At 41.3% G+C, this 25,155-nt stretch overlaps 1 protein-coding gene across 2 annotated transcripts; it reads left to right on the forward strand.

The window, feature by feature from the left end:
- Window positions 1–16,243: 16,243 nt before the first annotated feature.
- On the forward strand, window positions 16,244–25,064 carry LOC131937897 (ceramide glucosyltransferase). 2 transcript variants are annotated; one of them, XM_059295604.1, is made up of 10 exons: window positions 16,244–16,433; window positions 17,879–18,017; window positions 18,177–18,279; window positions 18,410–18,427; window positions 18,864–18,965; window positions 19,057–19,169; window positions 19,279–19,457; window positions 19,902–19,988; window positions 20,148–20,337; window positions 20,541–25,064. In XM_059295604.1, the coding sequence occupies exons 1-10, from the start codon at window positions 16,336–16,338 to the stop codon at window positions 20,736–20,738; spliced, it is 1,227 nt and encodes a 408-aa protein (XP_059151587.1). In that variant the 5' UTR covers window positions 16,244–16,335; the 3' UTR covers window positions 20,739–25,064. The 2 variants fall into 2 exon arrangements, with proteins under 2 accessions (XP_059151587.1, XP_059151588.1); XM_059295605.1 differs by lacking the exon at window positions 18,410–18,427.
- Window positions 25,065–25,155: the final 91 nt, after the last annotated feature.

The following is a 25,155-nucleotide window of genomic DNA, read 5'->3' on the forward strand; positions in this document are numbered from 1 at the left end:
ACTGTGCTGTTTGTCTCAGCTACATTCAACTAATCAGCTTTATTTCATTAAATTGTTTTATTCTAATCGTTGAACAATGGTTTCATAGTTTCTTACTTTAACTTAATTCAAGTTAGATCTAGAGGTAAAAATAAGAGAAAATAATAAAATTTTGCACTATAAAGGGAAGTGATTACGGCAGCTAACTCCTACGTATTTTTTTATGACTAGCCTCCCCTGACTACTAGATTTATTTTTAAAAAACTATTTTAAAATTGTTTCGAAAAAGAAAATTATCTCATTTTATAGTATTTAGTATGCTTTTAAGGGACCGCGAATCTGGGTTATAGTCAAAAGAATCATTAGAACGTCCCTAAGTCCACCCAGGTCTGATTGGTACCTAACTCATGCTAGGGAAAGTAAAGGTTGCTGGCCGCCATAGTGCTGACCACACTATCCCTACATATGCCGTGATCATGACACAGGTGGTAGGTTGATGTCACATGCAGGTTCCCAGGTAAGAAACCATGTATCCATAGGCCTTTGTGTCCATGGGTGGTGCTGAGTTGTGTTCATCTGACCCCCCCCCCCCCCACACACACACACACACTTGGCACTGGTCAAGTGGTCAGTACTGTCTTTGCTAACGTGGGTTGCACGTCCTCCTTTTCTCCCCTTCCCCCCTCCCCCCCCCCCCCCCCCCCCATAAAGAAACGTACATTAAGGTGAATTTTTTTTAATCCTCCGACAGGGGCCATTATACGAATATTGGAATATTGCGAGGTGGGAACCCCTTGGTTACCGGGATCACTCAAGTAACGGTATCGGTTAGTTCCCTTTCTCCCATATCAATCATTCTCGTGGTGTGTCAGCCGCTACTGACCACATTGGTCTTCCATTGCCGCGCATCGCTGATGAAGAAAAAAACCTAGACCAAACATACATCTGAAAGTCACTGTTTACTGGGTTATTCGGTTAAACACATTTAGGTAATTCCTGGCATGTTATGTAATGTGTGGTGCTTTTTTTTCCTCTCCCCCCCCCCCCCCCCCCACCAGACTGACACAGTGTGGGTCTGTGTTGAACACACCACCAGACGACAAGTGCCGCAGGTTTGTATGTTAGTTCCTGCTCGGTCCCATGACCGCCTGTTGATGTACTGAAAGCGTCCACTTGTTTGCGCCGGTTCATGTTTTTATAAGCAGATAACGTGGGGGTGTGGGTGTTGACTAGCACGAATTGTTCGGGTTATCTGCCCGGGATGGCGCCCACTCGAAAACACGGGTCGTTGTAGTGTAGATCACGTTAAATATCACATAGTGTTCGCGGATTATTCTCTCAACACAAACCTTTTTAAAACGGTGTTTTAACTATTTTAAATCACGATTGTCCCCACGCTCCTTACAGTTTAAAGAACTGGCATCATGATCATAAATAATTGAGGAGATCAAGCTGTTTTTAGACCATTTTTTACCTCCACTTTCACATCGTCACAAAAAGCCAGACCCCACACCCCTTAAAATGACGTCACAACTCAGCCTCCACATTGCTGTTGGTTTTTTTCCAAACATTGATTTCTTTCTAAAAATACTTTCTGAGCTAGGTCAACATTGAGTAGGCTACATTAATCAATGTATTAATTTCTAGGCTATTACAATTCACTATAACAGCCTTTTTAAAACGCGAAATAACGGCAAAAATCAGTTTTTAACATTGCTTTTTTTTTTAAATAAAAAAATGTCTGAACTTTCTGAACCCCCTCCCTTGGAATGTGACGTTGTTTACGATAAAAAAAATATCCTCATGGTTATGTTTGGGTTAGAATCTGGTTACCGTTAACATTGGCGGTTAGAATACGAACGTCGATATGTTTCTAGCACCGACAGGATGAGATTTCTGGAATGTTCCCTCCCTCCCTGCTCACTTTTTGACCTTGAACTTCCGGCCCTCTGCGAGGTAACCCTTATCTATAAATAACTGTGCGTCTTCTGGTCACAGCCTGGTCATAACTCGTGAGAAATATTTGCTTCTCCCCCCCCCCTTCTACTCACCCCTTCCCCTTGCTTTTGTAACTGCGGACCTGTATTTGAAAAAAAAAACTGTCTACGTAGCAAATGTTAACATACAACAGGCAAAAAGTTAACATAAGGACTCCAAACAAAAGTCAACACTGACTGTACAATAGTAACTCCATCGGCGAGTTTTTCCTCTTTAAAACTGAAACAATAGTTTTTTTTTAAGTGTACCTTTTAAAAATATAGCATGCGTGCGTATGGTGTATTTATCTTCCTGTTACTAACAAGGTGAGAGTGCTTCCCCTTTTATACAGGCTCAACTATAGACTGTGGCACACTCACACATTGATGACGAAATAGCTATGGTAAACTGTAAGAGATTGCTGAACTGGTAAGTAGGCAGAGGCGTAGCGACCCTTCCCGGCGCCCGGGGACATACTTTCAATTTGGCGCCCCCCTCGGGAGCAAATTTTCGATTTGCACCTCCCCCTCGAACTTTTCATTTGCACCCCCCCCCCTCAAACTTTCGATTTGCACCCCCCCCCTCGAACTTTTCATTTACACCCCCCCCCCTCAAACTTTCAATTTGGCGCCCCCCCCCTAAGGTCGGCGCCCGGGGACATATGTCCCCCCCCCCCCGCCCCCCCCCCCCCCCTCGCTACGCCTCTGTAAGTAGGTCAAACCAAACGCTTGTAGTCGGCCTTTGAAGCTGCTGCCCCTAGGTCACATCTGAGCTGTGTTGCTCTCTAAATCTCGAGGAAAATCTCGGCTCATGGTAAAGGAGGAGAAGTTAATTAGTGCCAACTTCCTGGTCTTAGTTGATGTATTCATTACCGGAATAATTAGGGGGAGGGGAGGATCAAGGGGAGGTACTCTAGTTGTTCACCTGCTACAGTAATGGCGAAGAAACCAGCAGAATATGAGTGTTATAAAATTATAGCCAACGACGTGAAAGTTTAAATCAATTTTAATGATGTATTATTGTAACAGATTGCCAACGATTATATTTAACGGGAGAACAGAAATACTGAAAAAGCAAAAAAAAAAAAAAAAATGTGTGGTCGTCTGACCGACACGGTAGATTAACAGTCTTGCTCCATTTCATTTTTTTACCGTTCGATCTGGCAAAAATTCAGGTCTATGCATTGTATGAAATGTGTTCGCAGATCAACTCCGGGTGTGACATCAGTGGATGACGTCACAAGACTTGTCGCTCCCAAACTTGACGTGTCGCCCACTGTGTCTTGTCGTATAAGCTCTAGAATAGATCAATGTGCTAAATGTGCAAAGCACATTTAAAAAACAAAGGGGTGATGTGTCTCTTCTCCCCCCCCCCCCCCCCCGGTGCACGAAAAAGGAAATATAATTTAAATTAAAAATATATAAGTACTTAACACACACCCACCCACCACCACCAAACTGTCTGAAAGAAACCGTGACTGTTATAAAAATGTTACATTGTCTTTGTTTGACTTCCCTGCATAAAGTCTTGTACTTAGACATGGTTGAATGAAAAAGTTGACTGTTATAAAAATGTTATATTACCTTTGTTTGACTTCCCTACATAAAGTCTTGTACTTAGAAATGGTTAATGAAAAAGTTGACGGTTATAAAAATGTTACATTGTCTTTGTTGGACTTGGTTGGACATGGTTGAATGGAAAGTTTGACACCAATGGCGGACATGTGTTTCTCGTTTCATACGATATCATTGATACTCCTCAACATGTGATTTCTCTTACAATACTAGGGTTACTAGGCCTACTATCATCGAGTTTAATTATTACAAGTCTTGGGTGGGGGAGGGGCACGGGTTTACATGTACCATAATCTACAGTTGAATACAGTAATGTACTATAGACCTCGCGTTATTTGGGGTGGGGTAGGGTAGGGTAGGACGTAAACAAGTGTGACATTTTGGTTCAATCACATGCGCACGATCTTAAACTTAAAATCAATGGCTCAAAAATCTGTGCAGTATTTTTTTTTGTGTAAACCAGTTACAGTTAAGAAATTTATAGTCGCTGGGAATACGTCAAATGGTGACGTAATCGGTAACAAAAAGCCCTTCCTACTTGCTTTGTGTTGACACCCCCACTTGAAGGACGAGTTTAAATTTAGTGTCGTCTACGTCACGCGTGACTGGCTCGCATATATTTGCGGTTTGGGGTAGCCAGGTATGACATCACGTTTTGGGGCTAAAAATAGCTTTATTTTTCACTGCTACCTAAATCAGTGGTTCTAGAACTTGGGGCCTTTTTTACCTTTTTTATTAACTTGACCCAACTTCTTAAAGCAGGGACCATTCAATGTCCTACAGTCATATAGCGGTGACCATTCAATGGCCTACAGTCACATAGCGGTGACCATTCAATGTCCTACAGTCACATAGCGGTGACCATTCAATGTCCTACAGTCACATAGCGGTGACCATTCAATGTCCTACATCACATATAGCGGTGACCATTCAATGTCCTACAGTCACATATAGCGGTGACCATTCAATGTCCTACAGTCACATATACGCGACCATTCAATGTCCTACATCACACATAGCGGTGACCATTCAATGTCCTACAGTCACATACAGCAGTGACCATTCAATGTCCTACATCACATATAGCGGTGACCATTCAATGTCCTACAGTCACATATAGCGGTGACCATTCAATGTCCTACAGTCACATATACGCGACCATTCAATGTCCTACATCACACATAGCGGTGACCATTCAATGTCCTACAGTCACATACAGCAGTGACCATTCAATGTCCTACAGTCACATAGCGGTGACCATTCAATGTCCTACAGTCACATAGCGGTGACCATTCAACGTTCTACGAAATAGAAAAATTGTGTAGAAAATAGTATAAAACCTACTGTAACCAGTGGCGTCTTCACGCCCCTCCCCCTCCCATCGGAAATTTTAAAAGCGCCTTCTCCGCCCGGAAGCTTCAGGTCCCCACCGAAAGAAACCCAGCTATCATCCCCCTCTTCTCCTCCCCACCCCACCCCCTCCCCCTGTGTCACTCTACTGTGTTCATCCCTATAGTACAGCTTCTCCCTGAGTTGAATTATCAGCCCATTATCGTTCTCTGTAAACAATCGGGTCGATTTTTTATCTCTCAATATCAGTAGCTTACATCATATATATCGTAGGACGACGGCTGGTATTTTAGTTAATTATTTATGTCAATTAAATGAGGCGAGTAGTAGGCCGTGCCTTAGTTCAAGTTCAGTCGATATCAAATCAAACGGCGTTATTGTCTACCCCGTCCTTATAATCTGTTTACAGCCATGATAAGTTTACAGCCATGATAAGTTTCTATCAGTACCCATCAGAACATTAAGACATATCAGGACCCATCAGAACATTAGGACCTATCAGGACCCATCAGAACATTAAGACATATCAGGACCCATCAGAACATTAGGACCAATCAGGACCCATCACTAGGACCTATCAGGACCCATCACTAGGACCTATCAGGACCCATCAGAACATTAGGACCAATCAGGACCCATCACTAGGACCTATCAGGACCCATCACTAGGACCTATCAGGACCCATCAGAACACTAGGACCTATCAGGACCCATCACTAAAACCTATCAGGACCCATCACTAGGACCTATCAGGACCCATCACTAGGACCTATCAGGACCCATCACTAGGACCTATCAGGACCCATCAGAACACTAGGACCTATCAGGACCCATCACTAGGACCTATCAGGACCCATCACTAGGACCTATCAGGACCCATCAGAACACTAGGACCTATCAGGACCCATCACTAGGACCTATCAGGACCCATCACTAGGACCTATCAGGACCCATCACTAGGACCTATCAGGACCCATCACTAGGACCTATCAGGACCCATCGCTAGGACCTATCAGGACCCATCACTAGGACCTATCAGGACCCATCACTAGGACCTATCAGGACCCATCACTAGGACCTATCAGGACCCATCACTAGGACCTATCAGGACCCATCACTAGGACCTATCAGGACCCATCACTAGGACCTATCAGGACCCATCACTAGGACCTATCAGGACCCATCACTAGGACCTATCAGGACCCATCAGAACACTAGGACCTATCAGGACCCATCAGAACACTAGGACCTATCAGGACCCATCACTAGGACCTATCAGGACCCATCACTAGGACCTATCAGGACCCATCACTAGGACCTATCAGGACCCATCACTAGGACCTATCAGGACCCATCACTAGGACCTATCAGGACCCACCAGAACACTAGGACCTATCAGGACGCCAGTTTCAGGCCATATGATGAGATCAAGTATCAGTGCCACTACACTGGGACCTATAGATTTCACATCCCTATCGGGGTCCCATGACCTAATTTATCGACCCCTAGATTCGACCCACTATATGACATCATCAGACGTGTCGTACCTACGATAACAGAAGTAGAACCCTGAGCTAGTATCACCAGTATCAGTCCCTGCTTCAGATAATCGTAAAACCCTGAGCCAGTATCAGTCCCTGCTTCAGATAATCGTAAAACCCTGAGCTAGTATCACCAGTATCAGTCCCTGCTTCAGATGATCGTAAAACCCTGAGCTAGTATCACTAGTATCAGTCCCTGCTTGAGATAATCGTAAAACCCTGAGCTAGTATCACTAGTATCAGTCCCTGCTTCAGATAGTTGTAGACCCCTGAGCCAGTATCACTAGTATCAGTCCCTGCTTCAGATAGTTGTAGACCCCTGAGCCAGTATCACTAGTATCACTAGTATCAGTCCCTGCTGAGAGAATTCTATATCACGACTTGGTCACGCAACAGCTATTGCGTTGGTTGTCCTGGACGGCCGCTCTCAAGCGTACAGAATGCGGACACGGTGTAATGGCGGGAGGGGGTGGGGTGTTGTACCAGATTATACCTGATTTTGGGGCGGGAGCCTTTTTCCAGAACAATAACCTGAGTTCCACTCGACACAAAGTCCCTGGTCGCATGGCAATGTCTCTAAACATTGGGCTGCTTCAGAGGTTCTGAGCCTGACGATAGCGGCCCAAACTTGTGGGTATCAATACCAATCATGTCACCGGAAACGAGATTAAGGGCATAAATTTGAGATAAGACCGCCTGATTGGTTTATCAGAACCAACATACTACAGATATACGAGTCTATCTGGCTCTAATTAAGTCAGTTACCCTTTCGTACCTGGCAGATAAAGTAGAGTTGGTCTGTTTCTGTGACCACGGCATATAAAGTGAATGTTGTTTAATTACTCGACGTAAGTCAGGTACCCATTAGAGCTGTGTGTACTCAGGCCCCGATCTTTACCCAACTCTTGTATTTAATGTGACATTCAGACATACAAGTGTTTCCAACAGGATGTCACATAAATGTGTCTAATGGTAGTTAAATAAAAACAAACCGAAGACAAATTAAAGCAGTTAACACAGAACATTTCAGAACTATTTTCAACTGGGTCATTTTTTATATTTAAAAATATAAATAGTAAGCCTTAAAACCCGGTCCCATTAGGTCCACACATGATTCATCTTCACCCCCCCCCCCACACACACACACAAAACGTTACGTGTAACGTCATGTTTGACCATCTTCTGATGTCATCCACGAGTGAACTAGAACCAGCAGGTAAGTAAAGAGGCTCTGTTACCTTGAGTCACGTGACGTCACAGTGACCAGCTCAGCTCGTGGCCAACATGGACTGCATAATAATCTCTTCATGGGATCTGTGTGCCAACCATCAGGTGTGCCAACCATCAGGTGTGCCAACCATCAGGTGTGCCAACCATCAGGTGTGCCAACCATCAGGTGTGCCAACCATCAGGTGTGCCAACCATCAGGTGTGCCAACCATCAGGTGTGGCAACCATCAGGTGTGGCAACCATCAGGTGTGGCAACCATCAGGTGTGCCAACCATCAGGTGTGCCAACCATCAGGTGTGCCAACCATCAGGTGTGCCAATCATCAGGTGTGCCAACCATCAGGTGTGCCAACCATCAGGTGTGGCAACCATCAGGTGTGCCAACCATCAGGTGTGCCAACCATCAGGTGTGCCAACCATCAGGTGTGGCAACCATCAGGTGTGCCAACCATCAGGTGTGCCAACCATCAGGTGTGGCAACCATCAGGTGTGGCAACCATCAGGTGTGGCAACCATCAGGTGTGCCAACCATCAGGTGTGCCAACCATCAGGTGTGCCAACCATCAGGTGTGCCAATCATCAGGTGTGCCAACCATCAGGTGTGCCAACCATCAGGTATGCCAACCATCAGGTGTGCCAACCATCAGGTGTGCCAACCATCAGGTGTGCCAACCATCAGGTGTGCCAATCATCAGGTGTAGCAACCATCAGGTGTGGTAATCACTGGCAACCATCAGGTGTGCCAACCATCAGGTGTGCCAACCACCAGGTGTGGCAACCATCAGGTGTGGTAATCACTGGCAACCATCAGGTGTGGCAACCATCAGGTGTGCCAACCATCAGGTGTGCCAACCATCAGGTGTAGCAACCATCAGGTGTGGTAATCACTGGCAACCATCAGGTGTGCCAACCATCAGGTGTGCCAACCATCAGGTGTGCCAACCATCAGGTGTGGCAACCATCAGGCAACAAGATCTACAACCACGTGTAAGGCGTACACCCACAGGTCACCCCCCCCCCCTCCCTCCACCCCACCCTAAACTATTTCTTTCATTATATATAACCTGTAGAAAATAATACCCACCAGACATCTGTTGGCATTTTGCAATTATTCGTTCATAAATCGAGGCGTACGTGTGTAAGCGTGTTATTTGTGTAGACCCATATAGTGTAGAAAAAGTCGATAATAGCAATACGTAAAGTATTACAAATATAATACAATATTTCTAGGCGTTTGTATTAGCTCTCTGAACATATGTTGTTTAATCAATAACATAAGTGGAATTATAATTATCCATAGCCTATTATGTACGGCAAAGTGTATGGGCTGGTCTAATACTATTAAACAAGTTCAATTCTCATGAATGGCTTGTTTCAACACTTTTAAACAAGTTCAATTCTCATGTATGGGTTGTTTCAACACTTTTTAACAAGTTCAATTCTCATGTGGAGGCCGATCTAGCACAAATTATACAAGTTCAATTCTCATGTATGGGTTGTTTCAACACTATTGAACCAGTTCACTTCTCATGTAGATGCCGATCTAGCACTATTATTTATTCGACAAATTAAACATTATAATCACATCTTATTTAATATTTAAGGTCTTCATTGCAAGTAAAGCAGTACCAAACAAAGTTGTCGTTCTCTCTCTCTGTACAACTGAATATATTCTGTGATTGCTTTGTTTGTCTTGTAGTACAAAATTAAACTTAATTCTATTGTTTACTTTCATCGTTTGAATTTTTGGTATCGGTAGGCAAAAACTGGCGTTTGTGAGTGCTGGATGTTAATATCTTAGAGCTTTCTTCTACTTGTATTTCCTTGAGTCTTGACATGCATTGACACTGTTGGTTTTTTGTTTCACTGAAATATTGTTATACGTTTGGTCAGAAATTGTTGTTTCAGGTAGAGTTGCAGATATCTGAGGAAAGTGGGTAGTTGAATGTTTTAGTGAAGCTAATTTTAGTGAATCGTATTAGTGAATCTTAAACACAATGACCAAAAATAGATTCTATTTTTATTGAAAACAAAACGCTACAGCAGATACATTTTGTCAACAAACAAGGTGACGTGTGATGCGTTGATTGGTTCATCTTGTAGCCAGTAAAATCAGGTCAGTGTTAAAAAAATAATAGAAAGAAAACAACTGTGTTCGCAATACATCAATCAGTTAACAGAATCAACATGTGATTCACGTCATGAGAAATGTGAACTGTCCTGCTACACTTGTAAGTCTACAACACCCATGAAAGCACTGAGCATACGGCACAATCTATATCAGTGGCGTAGCCAGGATCGTCTCAAGGGGGGGGGTCCAATTTTTACCCAGGGACAAACTTTCGATTTGCACCCCCCCCCTCAAACTTTCGATTTGCACCCCCCCCCCCCTCAAACTTTCGATTTGCACCCCCCCCCAAACTTTCAATTTGCACCCCCCCCCCCTCAAACTTTCGATTTGCACCCCCCTCATACTTTTTCTATATACCGAGGGGTCTATGGGGGGGGGGGGGGGTTATGACCCCCCCTAACCCCCCCCCTGCCTACGCCACTGATCTATATCACATCGAGTGATGGTCAGTCAGCGAATGTAAGCGGCGAAAATTTAATCCTTGGCCAGGGGAACATACAATATTGTCATCTGTTGATTAGACTTAGTACAAGGGAACATTCAATACTGTCATCTTTTGATTAAACTTAGTACAAGGGAACATTCAATACTGTCATCTTTTGATTAAACTTAGTACATGGGAACATTCGACCCCATTTGATATTGAGTATTTAACTCGGCTCTAGATGGGCACTTGGTTAGTGAGTACTAAACTCGTACCTGCAGTGGGATATCCATACCAGTGAGTTAAGGTTCAGCTCCTGAATCCTTGACCCCCCCCTCCCCATCCTTGACCTTGACCCTCATCTCTTGTGTCACAGTGTCAGTATGTCACTGTTACGAGGTGCTGGTGTAAAAGACAGATCCCCCCCTTCCCCCGTCACCCTTTGCCGTTGTGTAACATAAAAGCACCGACCCTTTTGGGTCGAGTACAGAAACATTGTGCCAATCTACTTTCAAATTGTTGGTTTTTTATGCTCTCTAATTTTTTTATGCTTTCAGATATCAAATAGTCTAGATCTATGTGGTTTTGATATTTTCAAATGAGTTTATTATGCGAGTTGTGAATGCACATTAAGCGTGGCTTGTTCATTAAGCTAATGCAGCATATTGTGAGAACCACTGGGAGATTACAAATGGCAACCTTGTACCAAACGGTGCGGACCTGTAGCTCGACATGTAGACTCCACCAATGGCGGGCCTGTAGCTCGACATGTAGACTCCACCAATGGCGGGCCTGTAGCTCGACATGTAGACTCCACCAATGGCGGGCCTGTAGCTCGACATGTAGGGCCCACCAATGGCGGACCTGTAGCTCGAAATGTAGGGCCCACCAATGGCGGGCCTGTAGCTCGACATGTAGACCCTACCAATGGCGGGCCTGTAGCTCGACATGTAGACCACAGGCGGGCCTGTAGCTCGACATGTAGGGCCCACCAATGGCGGACCTGTAGCTCGAAATGTAGGGCCCACCAATGGCGGGCCTGTAGCTCGACATGTAGACCCTACCAATGGCGGGCCTGTAGCTCGACATGTAGACCACAGGCGGGCCTGTAGCTCGACATGTAGACCACACCAATGGCAGGCCTGTAGCTCGACATGTAGACCACAGGCGGGCCTGTAGCTCGACATGTAGACCACAGGCGGGCCTGTAGCTCGACATGTAGACCACAGGCGGGCCTGTAGCTCGACATGTAGACCCCACCAATGGCGGGCCTGTAGCTCGACATGTAGACCACACCAATGGCAGGCCTGTAGCTCGACATGTAGACCACAGGCGGGCCTGTAGCTCGACATGTAGACCACAGGCGGGCCTGTAGCTCGACATGTAGACCACAGGCGGGCCTGTAGCTCGACATGTAGACCCCACCAATGGCGGGCCTGTAGCTCGAAATGTAGGGCCCACCAATGGCGGGCCTGTAGCTCGACATGTAGACCCTACCAATGGCGGGCCTGTAGCTCGACATGTAGACCACACCAATGGCAGGCCTGTAGCTCGACATGTAGACCACAGGCGGGCCTGTAGCTCGACATGTAGACCACAGGCGGGCCTGTAGCTCGACATGTAGACCACAGGCGGGCCTGTAGCTCGACATGTAGACCCCACCAATGGCGGGCCTGTAGCTCGAAATGTAGGGCCCACCAATGGCGGGCCTGTAGCTCGACATGTAGACCCCACCAATGGCGGGCCTGTAGCTCGAAATGTAGGGCCCACCAATGGCGGGCCTGTAGCTCGACATGTAGACCCTACCAATGGCGGGCCTGTAGCTCGACATGTAGACCACACCAATGGCGGGCCTGTAGCTCGACATGTAGACCACAGGCGGGCCTGTAGCTCGACATGTAGACCACAGGCGGGCCTGTAGCTCGACATGTAGACCACAGGCGGGCCTGTAGCTCGACATGTAGACCCCACCAATGGCGGGCCTGTAGCTCGACATGTAGACCCCACCAATGGCGGGCCTGTAGCTCGACATGTAGACCACAGGCGGGCCTGTAGCTCGACATGTAGACCCCACCAATGGCGGGCCTGTAGCTCGACATGTAGACCCTACCAATGGCGGGCCTGTAGCTCGACATGTAGACCCTACCAATGGCGGGCCTGTAGCTCGACATGTAGACCCCACCAATGGCGGGCCTGTAGCTCGACATGTAGACCACAGGCGGGCCTGTAGCTCGACATGTAGACCCCACCAATGGCGGGCCTGTAGCTCGACATGTAGACCACACCAATGGCGGGCCTGTAGCTCGACATGTAGACCCCACCAATGGCGGGCCTGTAGCTCGACATGTAGACCACAGGCGGGCCTGTAGCTCGACATGTAGACCACAGGCGGGCCTGTAGCTCGACATGTAGACCCCACCAATGGCGGGCCTGTAGCTCGACATGTAGGGCCCACCAATGGCGGGCCTGTAGCTCAACATGTAGACCACAGGCGGGCCTGTAGCTCGACATGTAGACCACAGGCGGGCCTGTAGCTCGACATGTAGACCACAGGCGGGCCTGTAGCTCGACATGTAGACCACAGGCAGGCCTGTAGCTCGACATGTAGACCACAGGCGGGCCTGTAGCTCGACATGTAGACCCCACCAATGGCGGGCCTGTAGCTCGACATGTAGACCACACTAATGGCGGGCCTGTAGCTCGACATGTAGGGCCCACCAATGGCGGACCTGTAGCTCGACATGTAGACCTCAGGCGGGCCTGTAGCTCGACATGTAGACCCCACCAATGGCGGGCCTGTAGCTCGACATGTAGACCACAGGCGGGCCTGTAGCTCGACATGTAGACCACAGGCGGGCCTGTAGCTCGACATGTTGACCCCACCAATGGCGGGCCTGTAGCTCGACATGTAGACCACAGGCGGGCCTGTAGCTCGACATGTAGACCACAGGCGGGCCTGTAGCTCGACATGTAGACCACACCAATGGCGGGCCTGTAGCTCGACATGTAGACCACAGGCGGGCCTGTAGCTCGACATGTAGACCACAGGCGGGCCTGTAGCTCGACATGTAGACCACAGGCGGGCCTGTAGCTCGACATGTTGACCCCACCAATGGCGGGCCTGTAGCTCGACATGTAGACCACAGGCGGGCCTGTAGCTCGACATGTAGACCACAGGCGGGCCTGTAGCTCGACATGTAGACCCCACCAATGGCGGGCCTGTAGCTCGACATGTAGGGCCCACCAATGGCGGGCCAAGGGGTTTAGCAAGGACAGTTTAGTCCATTCTAACGTAGCGGGATGGGCTTTGTATGGAAATTAGTCAATAAAGTGGTCAGCCTTGGGCATATCACACAGCACTAGACCGAACCAGCGGGTGACCGGCCGACTATCAGGTGACTATCCGGAGATCGGCCGGCTATTAGGAGACCGGTCAATTATCGGAGACCGGCCTACCAAAGTTCCCTCTAAGGAGAAAAAGCTAGTGTGCAACGTGCATTTCGTGTGTCCTGTGTTCTGAACGTCTTATGCAAAAATATATGTATTTTATAAAATGACTGCGCGGCAGGTTCAAAACTACTGCGCGGCCGCGCAACCGCGCAGCTTAGAGGGAACATTACGGCTCACTATCAGCATACCAGGCGACTGTTACGAGACAGGACTACTATCAGGAGACCTTTTATACTATAAGAAGACCGGTCGACTTTCAGGAGACTGGCCGACTGGCAGGTGACCGGCCGTCTATTAAGAGACCGGTCGACTATCAGGAGAGCGGCTGACTATCAGGAGACCGGGCTACTATCAAGAGACTGGCCGACTGGTAGGTGAGAGGCCGTCTATTAAGAGACCGGTCGACTATCAGGAGAGCGGCTCTTAGGAGACCGGCCAACTATCCAGACACCGGCCGGCCTGTTTAACGTGAAGATCGAGGCCAGTGCTGACAGGCTGACAGTGAGACCACGTCTTCTCATCAGGCAGAGTCAAGCAATAAGTTGTTGGTTTTTCAAGTACGCGCCGCCTACCTGCCATGTGAGAAATGGTCTTCTCATCTGACCCCCAACCCCCTCGTCACAAAATTTCGGACCCCCCTCCCCCCTTGTGAGTGTGACGTCATTTATGGACGACCCCTAAAAACCACATCCCATAGTCACATATCTAAGAGTATGAAAGCCCCCCCCCCCCCCGGTTAAATAGTGACTGGAACAGATGCAATTTACTCCACTTGTTGAGTAGTTGCCGAATGTTTCTAATTCTAATCGATTTACAGTTTATAGCTTATAGTAGCTTATACTTCATCTCACAAACACCTGTAGCCTCTAGCAACGCTACATTTTTATGTCCTTAAGTACCGGCGCCACCAAATCTTATACACAAATAACTTTATTATATGGTACAGCCTACTTAAAAATTGTATAGGCATACCAAGGGTCCGGTACGTAAAGTGTTTTGCTCACATAATTGTGTAGGTTTGTAAACAGCCATAACATGGGCAGAGGTATGCGCACGCGTTGCTACTGACATTTTTCTCCAGTCGGTACGGCTACGCTGCATACATTAACTGCGTCACGAGGGGTTTCGTATTTTCTCACTGCACGCGACGGTTCTAAAATTACAAGTTCAAACTCTGCGCTGTTAAAAATAAATAACAATTAAAGCATTTGCTTTTGTTTAATTCGTTTGATTGTACAGAATATACTTGTTAATGCAAATTTTATGACAGGCGTAATGATTTTGTATGCTAATGGAAACACTTTAACGTTTCGTTTATATTGTCAGTCAGTACATTATTCTTCTTCTTCTTAGTCCTCTTTGCTCCTTATGGAGCATAGGGCCTCCACCATTTCCTTCCATTTCTTCCTATCCTCGGCTATTAATTTTGACATCTCCCAAGACATCCCTATTGGCTTCAGTTCTTCAAGAAGACTCCGCCTCCAGGTCTGTCTTGGGCGCCCTCTCTTCCGCTTTCCCTGGGGGTTCCACTCAAGCGCTTGGCGTGTAACATTTGTGTGAGCCTTTCGCAGTGTGTGACCCACCCAGCGCCACTTCCTCCTTCTTATTTGTACACCTATAGGCTCCTGCCTAGCTTTCCTCCATAGTTCCAAGTTCGGCACTTTGTCCTGCCATCTCAGTTTCAGTATCTGTCTAAGGCATCTATTCATGAAGGTCTGTATCTTTGCTGTGCTTGCCTTGGAGACTCTCCATGTCTCTGCTCCATACAGCAGAACTGCCTTGACATTAGAGTTAAATATCCTAATTTTTGTGGTAATGGAGATGGCCGAACTTTTCCATATGGGTCGCAGGACTGTGAAAGCGAGTACATTATTACATGCTTATTTATCAAAGCGTTACGGATTGTAAACTGTCAATAATAGTGTCTATTCAACAAAATGGTTACATTTGTAAAATATAGTTCTAGGTCTTGTATTAGAGCTCAAAATCACTATTGCGAATTAGGGCACTGTTCCAGAATAGAAACAAATAATTAAATATATAATCCTCGTCTGTCGTTTCGCCCTTGATGCACAATGGCAATAATAAGGCGAAAAAGCTCTTAAACTCACTTTGAGGTTAAGAGTTTAGTGACGATGTGTGACAAAGGGCTAGTGTTAAAAATTTTTTTGCAAAATTAAAATTAGGGTTGTTCTATTTGGGGGTGATTCTACCTTTGCGTCATCCTTTTCTTGGATGGGGGGGGGGGAGTATTTGTGACAATATGAAGGAAACAAGTAATAATATTGCTGATAAATTTAAGAAACGTAATGTTATTTATAGACGACCCCTGCAAACCAGAGATAAAATTAAAATGAATGACTAATGACAGACTGGCTTCAACAGCTGTAGCGTAATTTATACTAGGTACTATATAAACTAATAAGTATAATATTTTCTAAAGAAATGCTTTATTTTTTTCATTTTTACTATTCAAACATTTTCCAGATGCTATTTCGCACAATGCTAGAACCATCGTTTCAATACAAGATAGAGGTCAGGTCACGATTCATCAGCCTCGTTGTGGATGAGTCACTAATTCTGCGCCGGAGTATCAAGGTTAAAGTTAACACGGAAATAGTCTATAGGATTGTGGGACGGGGAAGTGAGTGAAATGCATACTGAGGAACTGTGAAAAGACGATGGAACCGGTCGATTATGTTATACACGGACTATGCATAGTATTGTTTGTAGGATTTTGTGTTAATTTTATGATTCACATTCTGTCCATCGTATATGGGTAAGTATGATAATAACAACGAATAAACTCTTTTAAAAATGTGTACATTTATGAACTCAAGAATCCACTTTTTACCAAAGTAATGCCAAATATTTAAAATACCCTCCCCCTCACCCCCACTCGCGTTTTAAAATTCCTGTTGGATCTTAGTTATAGTGAATGTCTTATATTCTTAAGTAGATTTAACTGGTGTTTGGTAAAGCCTGCTCCCCAATAATAATATTGTCAAATACTGTCAAATAGCATAGGGCATAGGGCCTAATTAGTTCTAGAGTATTCTAGAAGATATTTTTAGGCTAGCTAGGTTTAACAGTAACACTAACAGTAGTCAATTATTATTAGTAGGCTATCTATCTAGATCTAGATCTATCAATAGTTCAATAGTAATAGTAATAGTACTGTAATAGCAACCAACACTCAACAATTTGAATTTATTTTGACTCTTTTTACTTTTACTTTAGCTTGTAGGCCTGGCTTGTAAACAGTAGTAATACAGTATTTTACTCATTTAGGCTAGAGATTTAAATTATTAGATCTCTAGATCAATTCAATTCAAATTGTAATCTGAAAAGATGGTCGGCCATAAGTTGTGTGTAATAACTGAGTAGGCCTAGGCCCTAATATTAGGCTAATAAGTAATATCTAACTAAATTATGTAAGTAGAAATCTAGGCCCTAACCTAAGCCTAAATTAAACTTGTTTTGTTACTAGATCTAGAGCTACTTACTACTACTTAGTACATAGCTATTTCTATACTATAATTATATAATAATACGTTTTCAAAAGGCTGATTCTAGCCCGAAAAAGATGAGCATAGCTCTACAATCACCTGGTTTTCTTGTCATCTACCTGTTCCCTGTTTAGGCCTATGTTTTGTCTTAATGGGACAGGGATTAACACGATAAATACTTTTAAATAGGCTATTAAAATATATTTTAAATAATATTTTACACTTATAGACTAGAACTTAGTATACTATAGGCCTACTTTATACTGTAAACCCTCAACCCCTGACGACTAAAAGAGTAATTGATCCCATTGCGCAACTGTAGAAGAATAGAGTCCATTATGCCGCTATTATCATTATTTAATTTAATTTGAGCCAATTGCGCAGATATTTAGGTCACTGCATTTTACATCTTTTGGCATAGTCACTTCGAAAAATAAAAACCATTAGGCCTAGTCAAATAAAATAAGCTCACGCATCACTTTTAATAACAGATGCTGTCTTTATATTTGCTAATTATAATTGATTGGTTTCATCAAATTGCTAAATTTTGAATTCATCTTCCTCTTTAAAAAAAAACAATGTCCAGAATTTATGGAGGTTCATTATTGTAGCATTTTCTGTCAAGATTGTAAGCTTTTCAAAAATATTTTTGAGTGATTATTAAAGTCTCTGAGAGTTTGTCTATAGAACTAAAGTTTTTAACTTTTTAAAACAGAAAATGGAAACTATCAAGGAAGTTGACAAGTACAGTACCAGAGGAACTCCCAGGCATTTCTATCATCAAACCATTAGTGGGAGTTGACCCCAATCTTTTTGATAATTTAGAAACTTATTTCAATTTAAAATATCCTCAGGTATGAATTTGAATGTTAAACTGTTGCATTTATAATTTATTAGAAATAGGCCTACCTATGTAACTAAAAACTTTTTAGAAATATTTATATTTAAAATTTTAGTTTATAGAACTAATTTATTACTTTTGCTTATTAAAACATTTGCTTAAATTATTTCAGTTTGAAATACTTTTTTGCATCCAAGATGAGTTAGATTCTGTCATCATGATTGCTCAAAGTCTAATTCTGAAATATCCTAAAGTAGATGCCAAAATATTTATTGGTAAGCTTATTGAAATACTCAAAATTTTTGTTGTAGAAGAGTGGGGTTGTTAAGAACTTGTAACCAAGATCATTTTAGCTAAACTATGGTACTGTTTATTATAACCAAAGTATTTTTTATTGGTGAACAGAAAAGAATGACATGGCAGGTACAAGTGATTCAAAACATTTTACCGTTTATTCTGTTGCAGTTTGCTGTTTAATTTTTTTTATATTGTTTTTTTTTCTTTTAATAATTTACTGCAGCCAGATTCTGTTATTAAATCATTAGTTAAATGTATAAGCCCTTTACTTTTATTATGTGCATTTCTTTGTTACCATTAGAAAATTATTTTTCATCAAAGGCTAAAGAATAAGTGAAAAAATATTTAAAGAAGAAAATTCTGTTTCAATAAAAAAAATGCTATGTTCGAAATTTAATGTCGCACAGTTTTACTGCAATTAAAAATATGGTGAGAGTCAATTTTAGTCAACCAGTGTGGATTAACTTTAATTCATCACTTAATTAGATGATTTGGTGGTACCACATATGTTAACCATGTTCAAAATTTTACAATGCACCTAAAATGTATCCTTGTTCTTCAGGAAAGAAAAATGTTGGTGTAAATCCCAAAATAAACAACATGATAAGAGGTTATGAAGCAGCCAAATATGATCTGTTCTTGATTTCAGACAGCAGTATAAAAAGTAAGTTAGTAGTTAGTGTCCAATACTTCAGTTTTTACTAGTGTAAAATTTGTAAACATTTCTTAAAAACATTGAAATATACTTTTAACAGTGAAAGAAGACACCTTAATGGATATGGCATTACATATGACAGAGAATGTAGGGCTGGTTCAACAAATGCCATTTGTATGTGACAGACCTGGTTTTGTGTCTCATTTAGAAAAGGTAAAAAAAAATTTTGTACATTTGTCTCTAAGTTATGTTGCTTGCAAATAAAAACTTGCTACAGTTACCATCAAAAAGATTTATTAATATACTTAACCATTTTTCACAGATTTTTTTTGGAACACATCATGGAAAAATGTACTTAACAGCAAATTTTTTGGGCATCAACTGTGCATCTGGCATGTCCACACTTTTTAGAAAAGACATCATAGAAGAAGCTGGTGGACTTGCTCACTTTGGGAAATACCTTGCTGAAGATTACATGCTGGCACAAGCAGTTATAGATCGGTCAGTTACCATTATGACTTGTTTTTGTATATTCTTCTCTTAGCATACAGGTTTGGGAAAATTAAAGTGTGATGAGGTGCTAACCTGATAGTTACTAGTTTGGACCATAACCTCCTGACCATCCACTGGATGTGATGAACGGGGGGGGGGGGGGGAGGGGGTGGTGGTCTGGCGCCGGATAACATGGTTGGGAGAAACACTTGATTGCTCAATTTGGATTGTTAGGTTAGGTTAGGTTTACCTGTGGCCCCTCCTGGGACCCCTCCTGGGACATACGCAGCTGACTGGATTGTTATTTATCATTAATTTCAATGTTGGATTTTACATTTGTTTTGATCTTTTAAGTCTCACAATTACCTCAGTAGCTTTTGATTTCAATAGTAAAATAATATTTGAGATGTTATAACATTTTTAACATGAAAATATTTTCTATTTAAATTGTAGAGGATTTAAAGTCTTGTTGTGCAGTCAAACAGCTTTGCAGAACTCAGGATACACATCCCTTAGCTTGTTTCATGACAGGCTCATTAGGTAAAATACCTTGGTACTTAAAGAAATAGTCCATCTTTTATTGGTTTAAAATTCTTTTTTCTAAGACTCAATATTTCACCAAAACTCATGTTTGGTGTAGTCACGCATATTGTCATTGCTTTGTTATAGTGTACATTACTCAATATCTTATTTTTTCAGGTGGACAAAGTTGAGGAATGCAACTGTTGTGACTACCATGTTTTTTGAACCCATTTATCAGTGTCTTGTGCAAGGCCTCATCATTGCCTTTGTTACTGAGTTCCTGTTCTCTTGGTCGCCCCTTGTCTTCTTCATGGTCCATGTCCTAGTCTGGTTCCTTCTAGACTACATATTACTGTCCATCATCCAGGTCAGTTTTCCAGACTTGGTACTGTTAACTCTAGATTTTATCACACAATATTTCATTAGATTTTCTAGGCTTGATACTGTTAACTCTAGATTTTATCTCACAATATTTCATTAGATTTTCCAGGCTCGGTACTGTTAACTCTAGATTTTATCACACAATATTTCATTAGATTTTAAAAACTTGTTTGTCTTCTATATTTTCAGCAAGGTCCTTTGCCCTTTTCTAAATTTGAATTCCTTGTTGGATGGATACTCAATGAAATATCTTATCCAATTTTAATTTGTCGTGCGCACTGGGATCCAATCATAACTTGGCGATCAAGGCGATACAAAATTAGATGGGGAGGAATTACTACAGAGGTGACATCAGCACCACCTGTAAAGTTGAATGAGAAAACATGAGAGCGTCCAGTTACTAGAGATATTCATGTGATAGTTTGTTTTCATCAAGTACTCACTAGTAGTAAAATATTTACAGAGTTCTGCAATTTTTTGACAACAATGGATTAGAACTGGAAAATCGTAAGAATAGTTAGTTTTACTTAAGCATACTATTAGGCAAAGCTTGGATGTACTCACAATAAAAATGAGAAGTATATATTTCTTGTAATGTGATACAGTTGACATTTATTTCAACACTGATTTTCAAAAATTTTAATTCCTAAACAATTAAAATGCAAATGTTTTTGGGCACAACTGATAAACTCAGCACAAATGAAATGCTCACTCTCCTTTTCCCAGTAGTTTTAAGATGATATTGTTGCTGTTTTGCTGATGGTCAGTACTTAGCCAACACTTGACACTGCTTTAAATGATTGTGTTAATTGTGACATGATTTTTGTTCACTCAGTTGGTTGCATTGAGCTCAAACTGTTTTGCTATTAAGTTATACTATTTTTAATTTGTTACTGAAATTACACACATTTATTATTCCCTTTGTTCTTTTTCAAGACAAATCAAGAATAAGGTTAATGCAATATAACATTGTGCAGTGATTTTTTTTTAGATTAATTTGACAAGTAATTTTTTAAAATTTAAGGCATATATTTCAGATGACTGTATTTCTATACATAATAATGTTTACACTAAATGTGTAGTCAGTCCACTTGCAAAACCTGCTAAGTCACTTCTGACTGACTTTAAAGAAATCAACTTTAAAACTTTTTTTCTTGTTAACTAACCTTATGATTTTTATATTTTAATTTTACTGTTAAGAAATTTATTTTATATTATACTTTTTAGAACAAAAATTAGTATATTGCTTTAATTGCTACTTATTTAAGAAGGCTATAAGAATAACACATTTTTTTCAAAAAGTGTACTTAGCAGGTTTTGAAAAAGTACTCCTCAAATACTGGTTGTAATGTCTAAACATGTTGTATTTTGAAAATATTTTTTACTAGGTCTAGACAGAACTTGAGAAATATCTTTCCATGAAGTTAGAACAAAAAAGTGTTTTCTACAGGTTTGACATTCCGTACTCAGAGATGTGCCAATTTCATATTACACCATTATTGGAGATTGGCTATTTATTTGATCACATGAGTCACAGAAGTTGTTGTGTAATCTAGTCAATACTGTGGTGATATTTAGGGGTATAATTTATTTTTTGAATACATTGCCTGCTACAAACCTTAGGTTATACACCATTTACACACTACAAGTCATAATACCAAAGCTACTTGCTTGTGTATTTCTGTGCTTCCAATTTCTTTGTATGCTTTACATTTGTGTTTTCTTTTATCCCACAACGAAAATTTCTTCAAACTATTGCATTTCACCTCATTGTGAAGCAAAGATTTACCCTAGGAAAATATGTGGAACTTTGTAACTATTTTAACCTAGCACGCCAAATGAGCCACTGTTATCATTGCCATGGCTAAGTTGTTGAAACTACCACCCAAAGCTGTCTACTGATATATTCTCATATTTTCTGGATGTTCTTACTGGATTCAACGTTCATACATCTCTCTCTAATATTTGCTTGAATCAATACTCATATGTACGAAATATTTCACCATCTTTAAACCTGCTGCCTGGGTCGTCCAGGTTTTGGGTATTCTACCACTTGAGTACATCTGTAAAGATATGCACGCATGATTCTCTCCCCTGTACAAATGGACCATGTATATTATGTAATATAACCTAATGCTGTGCTCTATCAAAGACCTCCCCACCTTGTATGCCCCCTGTGTAAGTAGATCCAGGGTGCTCCAGCCAGCTGGTGTGCATGATGTGGCCGCGGATGGCCACTGAATTCTGCTGTGTAAACAACTGATGCTTGAATGGATTCATTAGGCTATGACGTTACTTTACACATTGTTTCACTAAGATTTGACACTGAAGGATAGGTATAACACCAGTCTTGAATGTCATTTCTTTCTAGTCTAAAACCAACAGATTTCACCAGTTAACATTGGCTCAAATCTCAAGAATACTTCTGACACGGGTCAAGTTTTTTTGGGAAGGAGCATCCTGGCAATATTGAGTCTGCATGTTCTATAGTTTTCAAATTTTAATTTTAAATGCATTTTATAAAACTCTAACCAAATGAAAATATTTGGTTAAAGAAATATTTTAAAAGTGTGTGAGTTGTTTAGTTGTGATTGTAGTGGTGGGTCATTTTTGTATGTATATTTGTAAATGATTTGACTCCATGTCATCAGTCCTATTTATACCATTCATTTTACAACTTCTAGTCAAGCTCCAGTCCGCCCGATGTATAGAAAAATAGAAATATTTTTTCATGACCCAACACATCCCTGTTACATTTTCAAATCTTGCCATATACTCATTACAAAGATGTTCAGATTTTTCTCAGTTAATTGTATACCAAGCCCAGGGGTTTATATATGTGACAGGCTAAGATATACTCAAAATAGATTAATTTGTAATTTTTTTAAAAGAAAAATAAACTCAAACATGCCTAGTTCATTTTTCAGGGGCAATCAAGAAATGATGTAGTGCTATTTCTTGATTTTTCTTTCTAAAAATGTTTATCTGTTGTGGATATGATTATTGGTGTGTCATTTAAAAAACCTAATGAGATTATAACAAACTTGATGTGTATATACTACTTTTCTTGAATGAATTTTTCAACCGACATCTCATCCATCTGTAATGTTTTATTCATTTCAAACACCTGATAGTCTAATGAGCTAATCAAAGATATTCCCATCTCCCTGACTTTAAGGTTAACTTAAAAACAACAGTGTTCATTTATTTGCCTTAGAAAATGACCAGTGGCACAATTATGAACATTCCCATCCCTATGACAGTGTTGAGTAGTGGCAGGTTTAAAAAATAAACTACTTGAAGTATATCACTTGCAATACTCCTTGTGACAGTGTTGAGTAGTGGCAGGTTTAAAAATAAACTACTTGAAGTATATCACTTGCAATACTCCTTGTTCTGGTTGTTTATTAGTTTTCATGTCGGCATTTGTTCGTCCTTTTTTTTTCAAATATTTATTTGCATGCTACTTAAGTTGACTATTTTTGTTTGTCTGTATGAAGCCTTTTAAACAGAAAATCCATTTTAATAAGATTGTTGGCACACTTTGAAATGATTTCTTGTACCAAGCATTTTGTTAATTTGAGGTGGAATTGTTTTTGTTTTGCTAAGGCTGAAGGACAGCTAATAGTAGTTTATATTTAAAATCAGATGTTTTTTTTTTCTTAATTTTTTTATAAGATGTACATTGATGTATTCAATATGATTCTTTGTGTTAACTTTCTACTGTATTTAATGAAACCAAAGATTTTTTATCTTTGCAACATTTTAAGTGGAGCTTTATAATTTTATTAGTCAGAATTTGTGTATTTTGCTAGAGTGGTTTTAGGGCCAAAGCATCTATTTTAATGAGTGATATTAATCTTTTGAGGTGGTATTGTTTTAAGAAGTTTAAACAGCTTTATTGAATGTACATCAAAAGCTGAATTAAACAGTTATATAGTAAGCCGTGTGGAATTTTAAATGTCAATAAAATCGTTTTTATAACTGCAACAGAACAATAAAAAATTTGAGTTCAAGATTTGATGGAAATTTTAAACCACATCATCCAAATTTAAATTTAGTATCAAAGCTTGCTCAAACAAATTTCCATAGTGCAGGAAGTTTATCAAGGCAAACTTTCACTTGGCTGCGGCTTTTATCACAGTAATTCAAGTCTTTCAAAAAGCTTTTTAAAATCCAAACATTGAAAGTATTATGATTTTTATTTTAGTAGAATGTATCCATCAGCCGCTACCTCTGGATAGAATTGATTACATACTTGATGTAATTCTGTAAGCTTCTTTGGGTGGGCTCTTTTTTTTTGTAGTTGTCTTTTTGTCAGCCATTCTCTTGCCAATCTTAACCCCCTACTTTTAATCTGTTGCGATCCAAACACTCCCAGCTGCAGACATTGGTGAAATAGATCAAATAATTTTATAAATATAAAAAAGGGGACAGAAATGTGAGGCATGCTAAATGTAATTTCTCCACAACTCATATATTATAGATCTGATGGTTTCAACTACAAAATTTAGATGCAATAATGTAATTGTAAATTGGTCTACAGCATTAGACACATTTTGCTATAAATCCAAAGTTTTTGTAATAAGAATTTTGAATTAGATTATGTTAAGTTTGTGAACTTATTCTGCTTGCCATGGGTCTTCCTACTTTGTTCTAGATTGCATCTCTCATGTTACATCCTTCATTTTGTAATAAACGTACATGATACTGCGTTTTGGTGTTTTCTTTAGACTTTTAAAAAAAATTTGTTTTATATATCTTTGATGTGCCTTGTGTCTTTAAAAAGTATGCAAAGTAATAA

The sequence above is a fragment of the Physella acuta genome, unplaced genomic scaffold (assembly GCF_028476545.2).
Source record: "Physella acuta isolate Inbredline_101_S28 unplaced genomic scaffold, ASM2847654v3 ptg000225l, whole genome shotgun sequence".
Lineage (NCBI taxonomy): Eukaryota > Metazoa > Mollusca > Gastropoda > Physidae > Physella > Physella acuta.